The sequence below is a fragment of the Pezoporus occidentalis genome, unplaced genomic scaffold (genome assembly GCF_034315485.1).
Source record: "Pezoporus occidentalis ecotype Australia unplaced genomic scaffold, CSIRO_AGI_Poc_V1 ctg15, whole genome shotgun sequence".
Taxonomy (NCBI): Eukaryota; Metazoa; Chordata; class Aves; order Psittaciformes; family Psittacidae; genus Pezoporus; species Pezoporus occidentalis.
In genome coordinates this window covers 1,906,667-1,920,805 of record NW_026913316.1, presented here as the reverse complement: position 1 = coordinate 1,920,805, position 14,139 = coordinate 1,906,667, and the positions used below count along the sequence as shown (strand labels likewise).

The 14,139-nt window shown below is 44.8% G+C and overlaps 1 protein-coding gene across 6 annotated transcripts in view; it reads right to left on the bottom strand.

Annotated features, from left to right (window-relative positions):
* The window catches only part of CTNND2 (catenin delta 2), a 655,439-nt gene that overhangs the window by 262,232 nt on the left and 379,068 nt on the right, over positions 1 to 14,139 (bottom strand). For 5 of the 6 annotated variants that reach the window (XM_062610812.1, XM_062610810.1, XM_062610813.1 and 2 more), the window contains one exon: positions 13,551 to 14,118. In XM_062610812.1, the coding sequence (XP_062466796.1) occupies positions 13,551 to 14,118 (568 nt within the window). The remainder of the gene's footprint in view (positions 1 to 13,550; positions 14,119 to 14,139) is intronic. The other variant, XM_062610816.1, reaches the window with a different exon arrangement.

Below are 14,139 nucleotides of genomic sequence, written 5' to 3'. Positions count from 1 at the left end.
AACTCAGAAAAATATCTTATGTAAATCCTTCCACAATAAGCAGCAAACAAAAAAGGAAATGGACTACAGATTTTTTTCCAGGAACTTACTAAGGGGGGTGGGGATAATAAAAAGAGACAAGTAAGTAAAGAAATAAAACCAGACGAGACTTCGCAATGTGCCATTAATCTCAAAAATTCAGATTATCCCTGAAAAGCATGGTAAGGAAAAGACTGTAAAGAAACAGCCCTGTCACTCGAGCAGAGTCCGTGCTAAAAAGAAATGGCTGTAACAAATGCTGTGAGAGACAAATGGTGACAGAAGGTTGCCAACAAAAGGAAAGCAGACCTCAAATAAGAAATGTAAATGTGTCCACAGGAGTTCGCAATAAACCACTGGAAGGGTTCAGCTTCAAGAAGGGCTTTCAGTCAGAAGGATGAGATGCATTTTACTCTAAAGGTGACAAACACTTGAGGGATTCTGAACTGTCCCATAGCTAGTTCCTGGTCATTCGAAAATGCAAACTGACATCATTCACATGATAAATGGCTGCCTCACCTGTGAAGCCAATGCTTCCATGGTCAAACAGCTGAAAACAAAAATGAAGACATTTGCCTGATGTTACAAAAGCAATCTGAGACCTACTGCAGGCCGAGAAAAGCAGTGACATGCTATTCGTCACAATCTTGGTAAGCTTCAGAGAAGAAGAGATTCTCTGCTAGAACAGTTAATTCTTGAATTCCCAAACCCACAAGATAGGATCTTGTACCTACCTTGCAGGGTAGTACGCAAATAAGATCACTTTGGAGAAGACTGCTCAGTTATGTTCATATATGAAGCATTAGCTTCAGCTTCCTGCCAAAAGAGCTCAAGGTGCAACACAGACAAGCATGACATGACCTAGACAGGAACTCCAACTTCAGACTGGAAGAAATGCAAAATTATGATAAATAAGCCTTGAAAACTTTGTAGCTTTGTGGGAGACTAGACATCGTGCAATCATCACTCTATCTTCAACAGCTTCAATTCTTCGAGGGAAAACTGAAAAGCATTAATTCCAGCCAAACAAATCATGACTGGCTAGTCAAAGCCCTAAGAGCAAAGCCTGCTGCTGGTGAAAACAAGCCACTCACTTTTGCCTTTACTCCCTCCTTTGTCAGATGCTACTATCCTAAAAGTTGCCAAGGGCTTGACTGATCTTGCCTTTGAACAAAGGCTAGCAAATCCTTTACCAGATTAATTATTCTTACCAGCAGTCTTAACATCAATTAACTAGTACGTAGTATAATAATAGCTGCTATGTAAGCTGTTAAGTAAGAAAAACACTAACAGTTCTGTGTACAACAGGCTTAATTTCTTGATCATCCTGGCAGATCAGTTCAGAAGAGAAGGCGACTGCAAAGAGTCCTCTTGTCCACAGAGAGTTACAGTTGTATACAGTTCCCCAAATGAAGTCCTAACCATACACAACACTCCAAATTTTCCCTATTACGTGATTAGGCCATGAAATATTCTATTATATTCCTAATATAGGTGGCTGAGACATAGTACAGTCAAGCAGGTCACCAAGGTCTTTTCCTACTCTTGTTTTCAGCCAAAGATCCCTAGTTTGTAACTAGCTATTAGCTGTGTTATTAGCTCAGCTCCAATTCTATTCTTTCTCTCCCACCTGCAAAACTCTTTCCACACAAGATTTATCCTCCTCTCTTCAGAAAATGCCTTCTAATATTCCACCATCAAAAAGCCTCCTTGGCATATTTCAGGTATTTGTGCCAAGATAATAACACAAAAAAAGTATTTTTCAAGTGGCTTGAAAGAGTTCTCCTTGTGGGACTCTATTAGTAGCATCCTTCCTTTCCATTAATTTCATTTTCAAAATGACAAACTGACAATGCTCCTTTGCTCAGGTCCTTGCACCACTACAGTCTTGCAAGAATATCCATCTTCTGTAGTTTAACTGAAGATTTCCCAAGTGGCACTACAGAAAATGTGTACTCAGACCCCTGATAGGAATTGAAAGACATCAGATATAATCAGTAAGCAGGTTATTCCAGTACAATCTGATTTTGGTGAACTCATATTGCAAATTACCCCATTAACCATTTACCACCTTCACCTCTTCAATTACCCCTTCTATGAGTTTTTGTTGTAATCTACAGCAAAGCACTATGATTAGCTGGTCTGCCATTTTTCTTCTACTCAGTCCTCCCATTCTTTAATGTGTATTAGCCCCAACCACAAAAGGGCGATCCTCTCATTTCCTTCCACCTTCCCCTCCCCACTCCTCTAATATCTGAAAGAATCCAACTCGCCCTTCTCCATGGATCATGCTCCCAGGACTTTGTATCAAAGTTTTTGAAGAGCTTATGGCACCTTTTGGTGAGCAAATGTAAACACGGCTGCATCTCTGCCGAATGGCGATGCTCAGGGAAGAGTGCAGGTGGGGGAAGGACCCCACAGCGAGGAGTTCTTTTGCTCTCCAGGCACAGGAAATCCACCCCAGTATCAGGGGGCCACAGCTCGTTCTCCACCCTTGCCTTCTGCACAGGCGATGTTCTGTAAACCCAGGGAGACCTTTAGTCCTACGATCAAAAGGTTTTACTGCCAGAGACCAGCACAGCTGGCTATCTGATAAACAGGATGGCTCAGACCTGCTTTGGAGAGGGAGGGTCGAGGCCATAAGGCAAGATGAAGACATATGCTATGGAAGAGGAAATAATAGAAAAACTATGCAAAAATTTCCTCAGAAAAAATGAGTTGCCTAGGATTTAAAACCACTCGTATTCAAATTAATACAGCACTTTTCTATTCTTCACTTACATACTACAAGTTGCAACTTGATGTACTTATTAAAAATCTATGTGATCGAAGTGGCAACTTCATATGCCATGCCTTATAATTGTAAGATTAGTCATCACTTGGTCCTTCTCATTTCAGCATATTAAAATTCTGACTTTTGCTTCTACTCACTTACGATAATATACAGTTCCATGAATTCATTATTAGACAATACCTCCCTGCCCTCTGTAATAACACTTCTATAAAAACAAGAAGTATTGTATCCATTCTGGTTCATACCTGGATGATCTTCAAGTTTGACCATACAATTACAGAGAAATTGCCTCATTTATCTGCCATGACTGTTCACAGAATGAATGTGGTCCTGTGTTGTTTCTGGCAGCCACCACTGATAGCTAACATATTTCACCTGTGAGCACTTCACAGCCATGGCACCTCCCCACTCAAGTTCTGGCCTTACATAAAGGGAGCCCAACTCAACTCCCCAACTTGTAATCTTCCTCCTACCACAGTTAATCACTTTACTTTTAAACACAGACACCTGTACTCCTTTAAAGCTGGTGCGTGCACACAACAACCAAGAAATATATTAGATAACCCAACAACTGAATGCTTATGCTACTTGTGAGCTGTGTGCTGACTTTCTAGATCTCAGCTACTCCATCTACTGCAAACAGTTTGTGTGCCACAGCAACTGCAATGGATGAAGTTTTCACCACAGTAGAAATGAAGGGCATGTTCTTGCTTCTCTTAAACACCTGAAGACCACGAAGGACTAAAGATTTCTGTCACTATTTATTGAGACTTTTGTGAGAAACATTTCCAGGCTATTGGATAAGGCCTTGCATTGGGGTGTCACACCTTGAGGAAACTACAGCTTTCACATGTGCCTTCTTTGCCCAGTGCACAAACAAGGCAAACACAGTCATCCCAATTTAGACTGTACAGCACAAGAATTTCCACTGATGCCACAAAACCCCGAGTATCAGAAATTTGATTGAAGGAGCTTCCCCTTGCCTAATACTCCCTATTGCATACAACAGCACTCCCTCCTGCTCTGAACAAGTGAGGTTCAAGGCCAAAGATGTTTGGGAGGACCCAGAATCATGCTCCTGGCAACAGAAGAGGACACCAGGTATGTGAGGACACCATTCAGACCTCAGGGCAAAAGGGGTGGTGACAGGCACAGACAAGACTCAGCCTCACTTAGCACACCCTCAAGAGCCTAAAGTTTTGATGTATCATAGTCCATGAGGCCTCAGCCTCTTCCTGTAATCTCGCATACTAAAAATAATACAAACCAAAATAAGCAAGTCACAGCTATATGAATTGGAAAGCAAAGAAAAATTGACAGAAGAATTCCAGCACCTTGAATTAACCATCTTTCTTCTACGGACACTGACTCTGCCAGCTTTTTCCCAACTTCAGCTCCTCCTTGTACTTCTTTTCAGCAGGTATGTAAGCACAGACCTGTTAAACTCTGTTCTATGCTTAAGAAATTCCTTCCAGTGGCTTGCATGCTTCTATTTGAATCCTGGCTTTCCTACATACACTGCTAATGTTCAGGCTCAGAGGCCAGAAACACCATGCCAGATGATGTGGTTACAAGCAGGAGCACATGACTACAAGCATACTTGATGTTACATTTGCCTAGAAGCTCAGGAACAGCCACTACCACTTAGTTAACCACTATCATTCAGTTAAAATACTTGCAGGTTCATACCAGTTCAATCTATTTTCAGCAATGCTGCAGACTCTTTTTTTTCCCTTAAAGCTTGTTACTTCACAATATTACTTGATTTCACACCCCTCTGAAAGACCATTGGGAGGATCAAACAATTTCCCCTATCAAAACTAGGAAGCGAAGGGAAAGGTTATGGTCAGCATGAGAACAGAGCTCAAGTTTAGACATATTTGTAGGGCTTGCTCACACAGGAAGTCAATGCTCAAGTTCAGTAGCTCAAAGATATATCTATGTACAAGAGGCCTTCATATTTAGCTCCTGTCAATCATTCCTCTCCTACGAGCAAACTGATTTCATGTAAGCTAGATCTGAAAGACACAGGAACAAAAAGCATGGCAATAATAAGATATTTCAGACAACCACCTTATTCCTTTCGCTTTATTTCTGTAGACTGTCCATTTTGGATGTCTTGTCCAAGCTGCCACTGAGCACTGTTGTAAATGTTTCATTTGTAACAACTAGTAACATAATTATAGCTGAAAGAATAGGTAGAAGTAGAACTAGCAGCAAAGAAAAGCAAAGTGAGTATCAAGTGTCTTTGAACACTCTGTCCCTGTATCAGCTCCAAGACCAAGATCAGCATTTTTAACCTCCAGGTTACAATGTGGAAACAAACAACTTGGTATTAGAAAGATACCCAATCTTAAGTCTTTGATTAATACCTGAAGTATTACTGGGTGTCTCAAAATATTTTGTTTTGGTTTCCTGTCTGAAAGAAAAAGTCTCCAGACAAACGAGTAAAAGGAGAAAAAGATGAATAAATTCGAGTGCACTGTCTGTCTCAGAACAAGATGGAATTAACAATCTCCTCATGTGTAAAGGCTCTTGACAGCAGATAAAGGAATTTTCTGGCTAATAAAGCCAACCAAACAAAAAATAGGGAAAAAGACCACAAACCCTATAGAACACTATTTGGTTTACATTAGTGAAGGAATTTTGTTCTCACTGTAGAAGAAATACAGGATTCTGTAAAAAGACAAGAAACATAGTTAAGGCAAACAACTGAGTGCCCCTTTCATGATGATCAATCATATCAATAGTCCAAGTCCTCCAGCTTATCTTAAAGCCAAAAAAGTCAAAGATTTTCCTTCCTTACCTGTCCAAAGAAATGCAATTGCACATCGTACCTAGACTGTTCTATTAGCTCAGCCCAGTGTCTCAGATGGGGATTTTAAGGCACAGAAAACTTCTAAATCTGAGGTGATTTACTGTTGGTTAACACTTTGCTTGTACCTTCCTTATCTATAATGCCTGGCCCAAAAGCCAATGAGTTATGTGGTAAAATTTTGTCTGGATTTGTGAATGTTGGTGGGAATTTGGGTTTGATTTAGTCTAAAAAGAATATTTACTTGTACACAGTTTAAATCCCTCGAAAAGACTGATTTTAACTCCAGTCAGCACTAACACTGATTTTAATACTAACTCTTCTAAGAGTTACTGCTCCCTCATATTGAGGTATGAAAGAAGGGGCTGGATGCATGCATGCTCACAAGAAGTGATACAGCCATTCTAGCACAAAGTACAGTGTGGCTTACTGGAGAACTGTAACACTTCACCAGGTAATTTTTTGTAAAGATGGCAATGAACCAGTGATATACAGATGATCCAATACTTTCATGCAATTGAAAGGAAATCTAAATCCATGCTAATGGTAATGTGTATCAGTTATCTCATACACACTCGCACAAGCTGATCTGTTCTGTGCCTGTACGACAGCACACCAGAATGCTGAAACATGCCAACACTCACCATTAAGTAGCAGTCCTGCAATAAATCTCAGCAGGAAACCAGGGTTCAACATGCCACATGCAATAAAAAGCATACAGAAGGAGAAAGAGCAAAGGAAGGACCCCAGGAAAGACGGAGAAGAGCGAGGCAAGACAGATGAAGGAGCAGAAGGAACCAGTCAAGACGCTGATAAACTTAGAAACGTTTGTTTGATCAAGCATGGAAAGCCTATTTTGTATATTAATCCATGCCACGTTTTTATAAACCAGTGCCATTTTAGGACTAATGCTGCACACATATACAAACAGTCCTACCTCAGAAAGGACAAAAATCCTTTCTTTCTGGTTTTACAGGGACCTGGAAGAAGATTCTGTTTTCAAACACAAGGCTGAGCACTGGAGTTTTCAGTAGTGGCACCAGGCCTGTTCGAAGGATGCTGCAGCTCTTGTTGAGGGGGAACATGTCACCACTACAAGAAGAATAGCTGCATAATATTTTTTCTACCTAACATTACACAAAATGGTTCACACCAACACTCATTTCTTAAACCTAACCTTTTAGTACAGCTGATGGAGCATGACGCGGTCTTCAAACATATTTCTTTTTGGTTTTTTTTTTGGTTTTTGGTTGTGGTTGTTTTTTTTTGTTTGGTTGGTTTTTTTTATAAAGCAATGCGTAAAATTACCTGCAATTTTCTTTCATGTCCCCAGTCTTTCCTAAGCCTGGATGAAAAGGCAGAAGTGGCTCCCCTGTCACATAACCCAAATCACAGGCTATCTCAACAGCCTTTCAGTGCCTCCTCTCTCTTTGCTCCTAAGAATACCCACTACTTCTTTAGTACCATCTGATGATTCTGGCCAGCAGGAGATGTTTCAAAGAACTGTGAAGAGACGGGCACCTGTGTGATGACCTGCCTCCTGAAGGGTTTTCCCATGTTTGTGCTCCTCACTGTCCTATACAATCCTCTCCTTCCAGGCAAAACGGGCTGCTTTGGGAAGTCTGACTCTCAGCAGCACTCCCCAGCTTGGTCCTAGTGTGGAAGCTGCAAGAAGGTTATTTACAAACTGTGCTTTCTGGATTCAGATTGCTGCTTGGACAGTCAAGTGTGCTTTGGAGCAGCACAGATAGGAAAACCACTTCCAGAACTGTAATTGCAGATCACAGCAATGAAGCAGCTAGACTAAGAATAAACACAGCAAAAGTACACTCACAAGAACCACTATATACACAAGTGCACACATACCCATACCCACACACACATTTGGCAATGGGGACAGTTTAAGTATAACTAGACTAAAACACATTTCTGAAGACATTTCTAAGGCTACTCGGTTAAAACTGAGTCACGGCATGCTGTTGCACATCTTAATTTACATTCAAGATGCAGTCCAAGAATTGCCATTTTTGTAATTTCAAGTTGTTTTATAATGACTTTGTAGGAAATTTAAATAAATAATGCCATCTCTTCAATTAAGTCTTACACAGATTCGTTTCTGGGCACTCGATGTTTGCATCATACATTTAGTCAATTACAATCTTTCATAAAATTGATCATATCTGAAGGTCTTCTCTTTTAAACATCTAAACCTGGTACTGACACCGTTCCGTTTGTCTAGCACGTTGAGACCCAGCAGTATTTATGAACCTGATAGCTCCAGTACACATTTGTAATATCATGCTCAAAAATTCAAAACAAATGCATTATTTGTATTCCAGGTAATTATTCCAAATAATTATTTTTTTTTCTTCCCAGAGATAAGAAAAGATTACTTTGAGTAACATCATCCCAATGATGACACATACATACCAATGCAAGTTCACATTAATCACAGTAGGCAAACCATCAATCAGTGCAATGTGACAACTATCCTCCACTCCTCCTCCTCCTCTCTTGAAGAAAAAAACCCAACCAACCCATCTTTGGATGTTGTGAAAAAGCAGCAAAAATCTCGTTTACTGAACATTAGCTTTTCAAGGTACAACTCCTTGCTCTCCTTTTCAATAGGTTTGATTACTAACACAATGGCTGGAAAACTCCTGTGACAGTATAATATAGTGACAGCTCAAATACTAAACCTGTTCTAATAAAAAATCCCTGTAGAAAAAAAAAAAAGAAAAGAAAAAGATTGCTTTAGTAGTAACCCTAACATCTGATCTTGGCTAACTCTAAAGCATATGTTAATTTTAAGGTTTTGTGTAGTCCATTGACTTCAGTGAATCCAGTGAAACTCTGGAAGATTAGTCAGGCACTTAACACTGCTAGCAAATGTGTAAGTCTGGGATGGCTGGGAGGCCAGGAGGAACATGCCGCAGAATGGCAATGGAAAAGAACGGGTGGGAGCACACAATAGGAAACTTTTGCAAAAGAATGGGTCATGTGATGGAGCTCCTTTCAAGGACTACTTGAAAGGCATGTCACCACTGTGGAAAGAAACCACATGGTGTTTACTAACATACTGTTGCTTCACTTAGACATGCAGAGACAGCATTTAAAAAATAAAATTAAATCTATCACCTAATACTTGTTCACGTTACAGATTTTCCATTTGTAGTAAAATAAGACACTGAGATTTTTATCACGTATCTTAAAAGCAAATCCCTGTGAGACAACTCCGAAGCTCATTATGTTTGTTTTGATCCGCACAACACTTGGGAAAGTTACTGTTGCTTTGCCAATTTTTACAAACTGAATGGCAAGTTCAAACGATCCATCACTATCCCCCTCCCATACTAAAATTCACACAAAAATACACCAGCCATTTCTTAAATGCATGTATCTGTAAGTTTCTGTTTCACCCGAGCCATAAATCAATGACAAATGACTCCTTGCAGTGGGTCCTAAAAAAGAGGCAGGGAGGGAAGTACCTCTGTTACGCAAGATGCAGAAGAAATGTGTCCTGGGTTCAGCAGTAGCAGTCATTTTTCCCCTTCTTGGTAGCTGGTGCAGTGCAGTGTTTTGACTTTCAGCTTGGGAACAGAGCTGATAGTGATGTTTAGGTTTGGCCAAGGACTTTGTGAGCCTCATGCTCTGCCAGGGAGGAGGGGAAGCCAGGAGGAAGTAGAGACAGGACACCTGACCCAAACTGACCAAAGAGGTATTCCATACCACAGCACGTCATGCCCAGGATGTAACTGGGAGTGAGCCGGAAGGGCTGGGAGACTGCAGGGTTGGAGGAGGTATCGGTCAGAGCTTGGTCGGGCTGGGGGGGCGAGTTATCGGTCGGCTGGTGGTGAGATGATGTACTCTCTTCCCTTGTTATTTCCTGTATCATTATTATCATTGGTGGTAGCAGTAGTGATCTGTGTTATACCTTAGTTACTAAACTGTTCTTATCTCAACCTGTGGGAGTTGCATTCTTTTCGATTTTCCTCTCCATCCCTCCGAGAGCAGGGGGAGGGCAAGAAAAGGGGGGGAAGTGAGCAAACGAATTACCTGACTGGGTTTAAACCACGACAGTTCTTTTTTGGCGCCCAACGTGGGGCACGAAGGGTTGAGATAACGACAGATCTGACTGATTAATAGTCACTCGTCACAATGCTGATTTATTGGCTCTCAGAGTTGTTTTGCTTGATCTCACAGCTTCAGAATGTTGTAACTTACGTAGAGCCGGTATTTGCTGTGATAGTGTTTATCAAGTATGGGGCCTGGGCTAAGGTTCTTGTCTCACTGTGCTTTATGGCAATGGCTTGTAATACGGGCGGGCTCCAGCAGCAGGGCGGGACGGACGTGGCCGTGGACTTGTACCTGGCCGTCCGGCTGCTCTTCACCGTCCTGGCCCTCGCCCTACTCTCCATCTTCGTGAGGCTGCGGGGAGCCGAGGGGGAGCGGCCCCGGGAGCCGGCGGCAGCCGAAGCGGCCCGGGAGAGCGGCCCCGGGGAGCAAGCGGCGGCGGGAGCGGGGCCGGAGGCCGCGAGGGGACGGCTGCCGGTGGAGGAGGTCGGGGCGGTCGAGGAGCGGAAGGAAGCGGCTGCCGAGCAGCGGGAAAAGGCGGCGGAGGAGCCGAGCCCCGCGGCCGAGCCGAGCCCCTCGGCCGAGCCCAGCCCCCCGACGGCCGAGAGCATTTCCTGGAAGCCGCCCGCCGAGCCCCAGGAGGATGCAGGAGACCACGCAGCATTTCCCAGCAAGGCAGAGGAGGAAGAGCTGGACTCAGGAAAAGAGAAGCTGGCGGTGGGAGAGCCGGCAAGCACAGCAGCTACACCAGCCCCAGTGACAAGTACAGCGGCATCAACTGAGAGTTCTGAAGGTTTCGAATGGCCTTTGGGTGTTCTTGGGACCTGCCTGCTGATTGTGATGGGGATCAGCATGTTGGCACACACACGGACTGTGTTCTACCCACAACCATTTTGTCTGATCTCAAAAGTTAAGCAGAGTCAGGTTTGGGTCTTGTCTGGGGTTACACGATATAGGAGGACCAGGAGATTTTCCCCAAGGCTGGAGAGTCATGAGTGGCAGGGTGTGTGGGACAGTATGGGCAAGTATCTAGTCCACTGGGCCCCTCCAGTGCTTTGGAAGCGTCGGAGATGGAAGGCAGCTGTATGGAGTCCCCAGAAACAAGCTGCAGAAACTGCTTAAGGGGACAGTGAATTATTTTAAGCCTGGTGGGCCCATGGCACTTCAGGCCATCAGAGCAGAGATGCCACATAGAGATGGACTCATGATCGAGGGGTGGATTTAGCAATGGACACTATTGCCCAGGTTATTCACGAGTGTGAACACTGCACACGGTCTCTCCTGCTCTGGAAGACTGTTACAAGCGATGGAGCCTGACATCATGGACCAGATGGACTCAGCAGCTTTATAGGGATATAGCTTTATAGTCCATGCACTTAGATAAGAGTGGAGTGATGGGTGTATTGAAAATGTGGGATCTGAGCATGACGTGAATGGTATGGAATAAGGGGTGGATAATGTCCTGGGTTCAGCAGTAGCAGTCATTTTTCCCCTTCTTGGTAGCTGGTGCAGTGCAGTGTTTTGACTTTCAGCTTGGGAACAGAGCTGATAGTGATGTTTAGGTTTGGCCAAGGACTTTGTGAGCCTCATGCTCTGCCAGGGAGGAGGGGAAGCCAGGAGGAAGTAGAGACAGGACACCTGACCCAAACTGACCAAAGAGGTATTCCATACCACAGCACGTCATGCCCAGGATGTAACTGGGAGTGAGCCGGAAGGGCTGGGAGACTGCAGGGTTGGAGGAGGTATCGGTCAGAGCTTGGTCGGGCTGGGGGGGCGAGTTATCGGTCGGCTGGTGGTGAGATGATGTACTCTCTTCCCTTGTTATTTCCTGTATCATTATTATCATTGGTGGTAGCAGTAGTGATCTGTGTTATACCTTAGTTACTAAACTGTTCTTATCTCAACCTGTGGGAGTTGCATTCTTTTCGATTTTCCTCTCCATCCCTCCGAGAGCAGGGGGAGGGCAAGAAAAGGGGGGGAAGTGAGCAAACGAATTACCTGACTGGGTTTAAACCACGACAAAATGTTATCAAAACCTTTTATTTAAAAGCAATCCAAGAAAATTAATGCCAGTTTCTTAACATGTATTCAAATCAAGGTAGAAAACCCCACTAGGAATGACTGTCCAAGTACTATTACCCAAAAATCCCAAAGTCCAAATCAGCACTGCAACTTGAGTAGAGCCTAGGACAAACAGCTTCTCTAACACTGCAGCACTTAAGAATCACTACCGTGGGCCTTACACCCTATAGAGCAAATTTTGACTAAGATATCATCACAGGTTTTATGCTGCAAGGATACAGAAGATGCCTTCTTCAACAAGCAAAACCCAGTACAATACAAATTCCAATGCTAAAAGTACATGAAGAAAAATATGGACCGTGCCCATTAGCAACTTCCCAAAGCAAAGACTTCTACTCTAGAACAAAGGCAAAGAAAATCAGGGAAATGCTGGTAGTTCATACCCATAGGTGTAAGTTCTAAATTGAATTACCCTCTGTTCCATTGATGCTGACAGTTCACTCTATGCCTGTTTAGGCTCAAACAACTCTTAGGATGAAGTTGAAAAATTCCGTGCAATACAGAGTTGCTGGCAACTCTACGTTTCCACTTTACAAAGGCATATTTAATACCTGTGGCCAACAGTGCGTTGGACTACAGAGGGGAAAAGTTATACTAATAGAATTGCTAAATAAACCACTTTGTAACTTAAGACTGAATATTTCACAACAAGATTGATGCGTCCCGAGATCAAGATTTTGGCAACATTTAGTGATATTCTCTCTTCAAATTCTGAACTTCAGAAATAGTGTTAAGTAAACAACAACAAAGTTTTTTAAATCCCCACCGTATAAACAGGAATACCCCTAGCAAATAGCTCTTTTAAGGAGATACATTAATACTCTATTTTATTATCACTTAATTTAATCTGTATGTTTAAACACACTGCAATTATTTCTATGGAATGCCAACAGCTGCTGGAGGAGGGGAGAAGAGATGGATGAGAGAGGAGAAAGGGGGATGAGAAAAGGTTTCCAGTAAGAAACTTGTGTACCTGCCTGGTATACACAGCCAAACCTCTTTATGTATCCTATTTATCTTCAATTCTATTTATGTCACACAAGAGAACATACGAGCATAGCAGCTGTTACTATAGCAATGAAACTGGGAATTTTGAGAACACAAAAACCCACCCCTGAAGGATGCTCAGTTTAGCAGAGATGGTTTAGGAACAGCGCACCAGCATCTCACTTCTAGGATCTGTTCAAAGTCTGCGGTTACAGAGATATTAAATACAGCCTATTCCCTAAAGAGCACTCAGAGCCAAATAACCGCTACCTATTACTCGGCACAACTTGGTACACCGGAGTTCCTGCTGAGTAACCCCAAACTTGACAAGAACCGCCTGTAAACCCGGGGAAGAACGAATTCTCTGCAAAGGCCCCCAGTTTTTAATCGCGGCAGAGAAGGGATTCACCATAGTAACACACACCCCACCCGATCCGTGGGCAAGAGGAAGGAGCTCAGCGCCCAGCGCTGCCCGCCCCGCACCCTCCCGACACCGCCACCCTTGCCCGACACCGGGCTGCGCCGGGAGAAGCGAGGTAGTATCCTGAAGCAGCCGGCAGGCAGCCTGCCTCTCCCCGCTCACCGCAGCCGGGATGAAACCCCCAGCTCCCCAAACCGCTCTTCTGTCAAACCCACCCCGCTCCGTTCCTTCCTCGGCCGGCAGCCCCGGGACACACCGCGGCCGCCAATCCCCCCCCCATTCCCCCCCATCTGTCACGAGCGCGGCGGCACCGTGCATCCCACTTTCTCTCCCCCAAAGCGCTGCCGGCCGCGATTTACCTGCGAGGGAGCCGGGTCTCTGCAGGGTGGCGGTGGCGTACAGCTCCTGGGAGTGCTTGCTGTACTGATCGGCAGCGTGAACCAGCCGCTTGGTAGGCGACAGGGTGGCGTAAGTGCCGATGGTGGAGCTTAACTGGTGGATAGGAGAGGAGGAAATGTTAGACTGGACGGTGGGCGGGGAGGTCACTCGGATGGGGGACGGCGACAGTCCCGCCGAGGAGACGACGATGTTGATGGGCGAGCTGGTGCTGTAGGACTTGGCCAGGCGGCTGGGGGACTGCTTCGGGGAGGAGAGGCGCTGCGCGGCGGCGTAGGCGGCGCCCTCGGCGGCGGAGCCGGCCCGCGGCAGCTTGGTGGGGGAGCCGCCGGGCTGGGCGGGCAGCGGGGAGCTCACCCGCTGCGTTGGCAGCGTGGAGCTGGCGTAGTAGAGCGCGGCGGCGTGCTGGGGCTCGGGCAGGTGGAAGGCGCTGCCGTGGCTGGGCGCGAAGGGCTCCCGCGGCTGCGGGGCGGCGGGCGGCGGCGGCGGCTCCGGGCCGCCCGGGTGGGCGCCGCGGCCCCCCGGGCCCTGCTGCGGGAAGGAAAGGCAGAG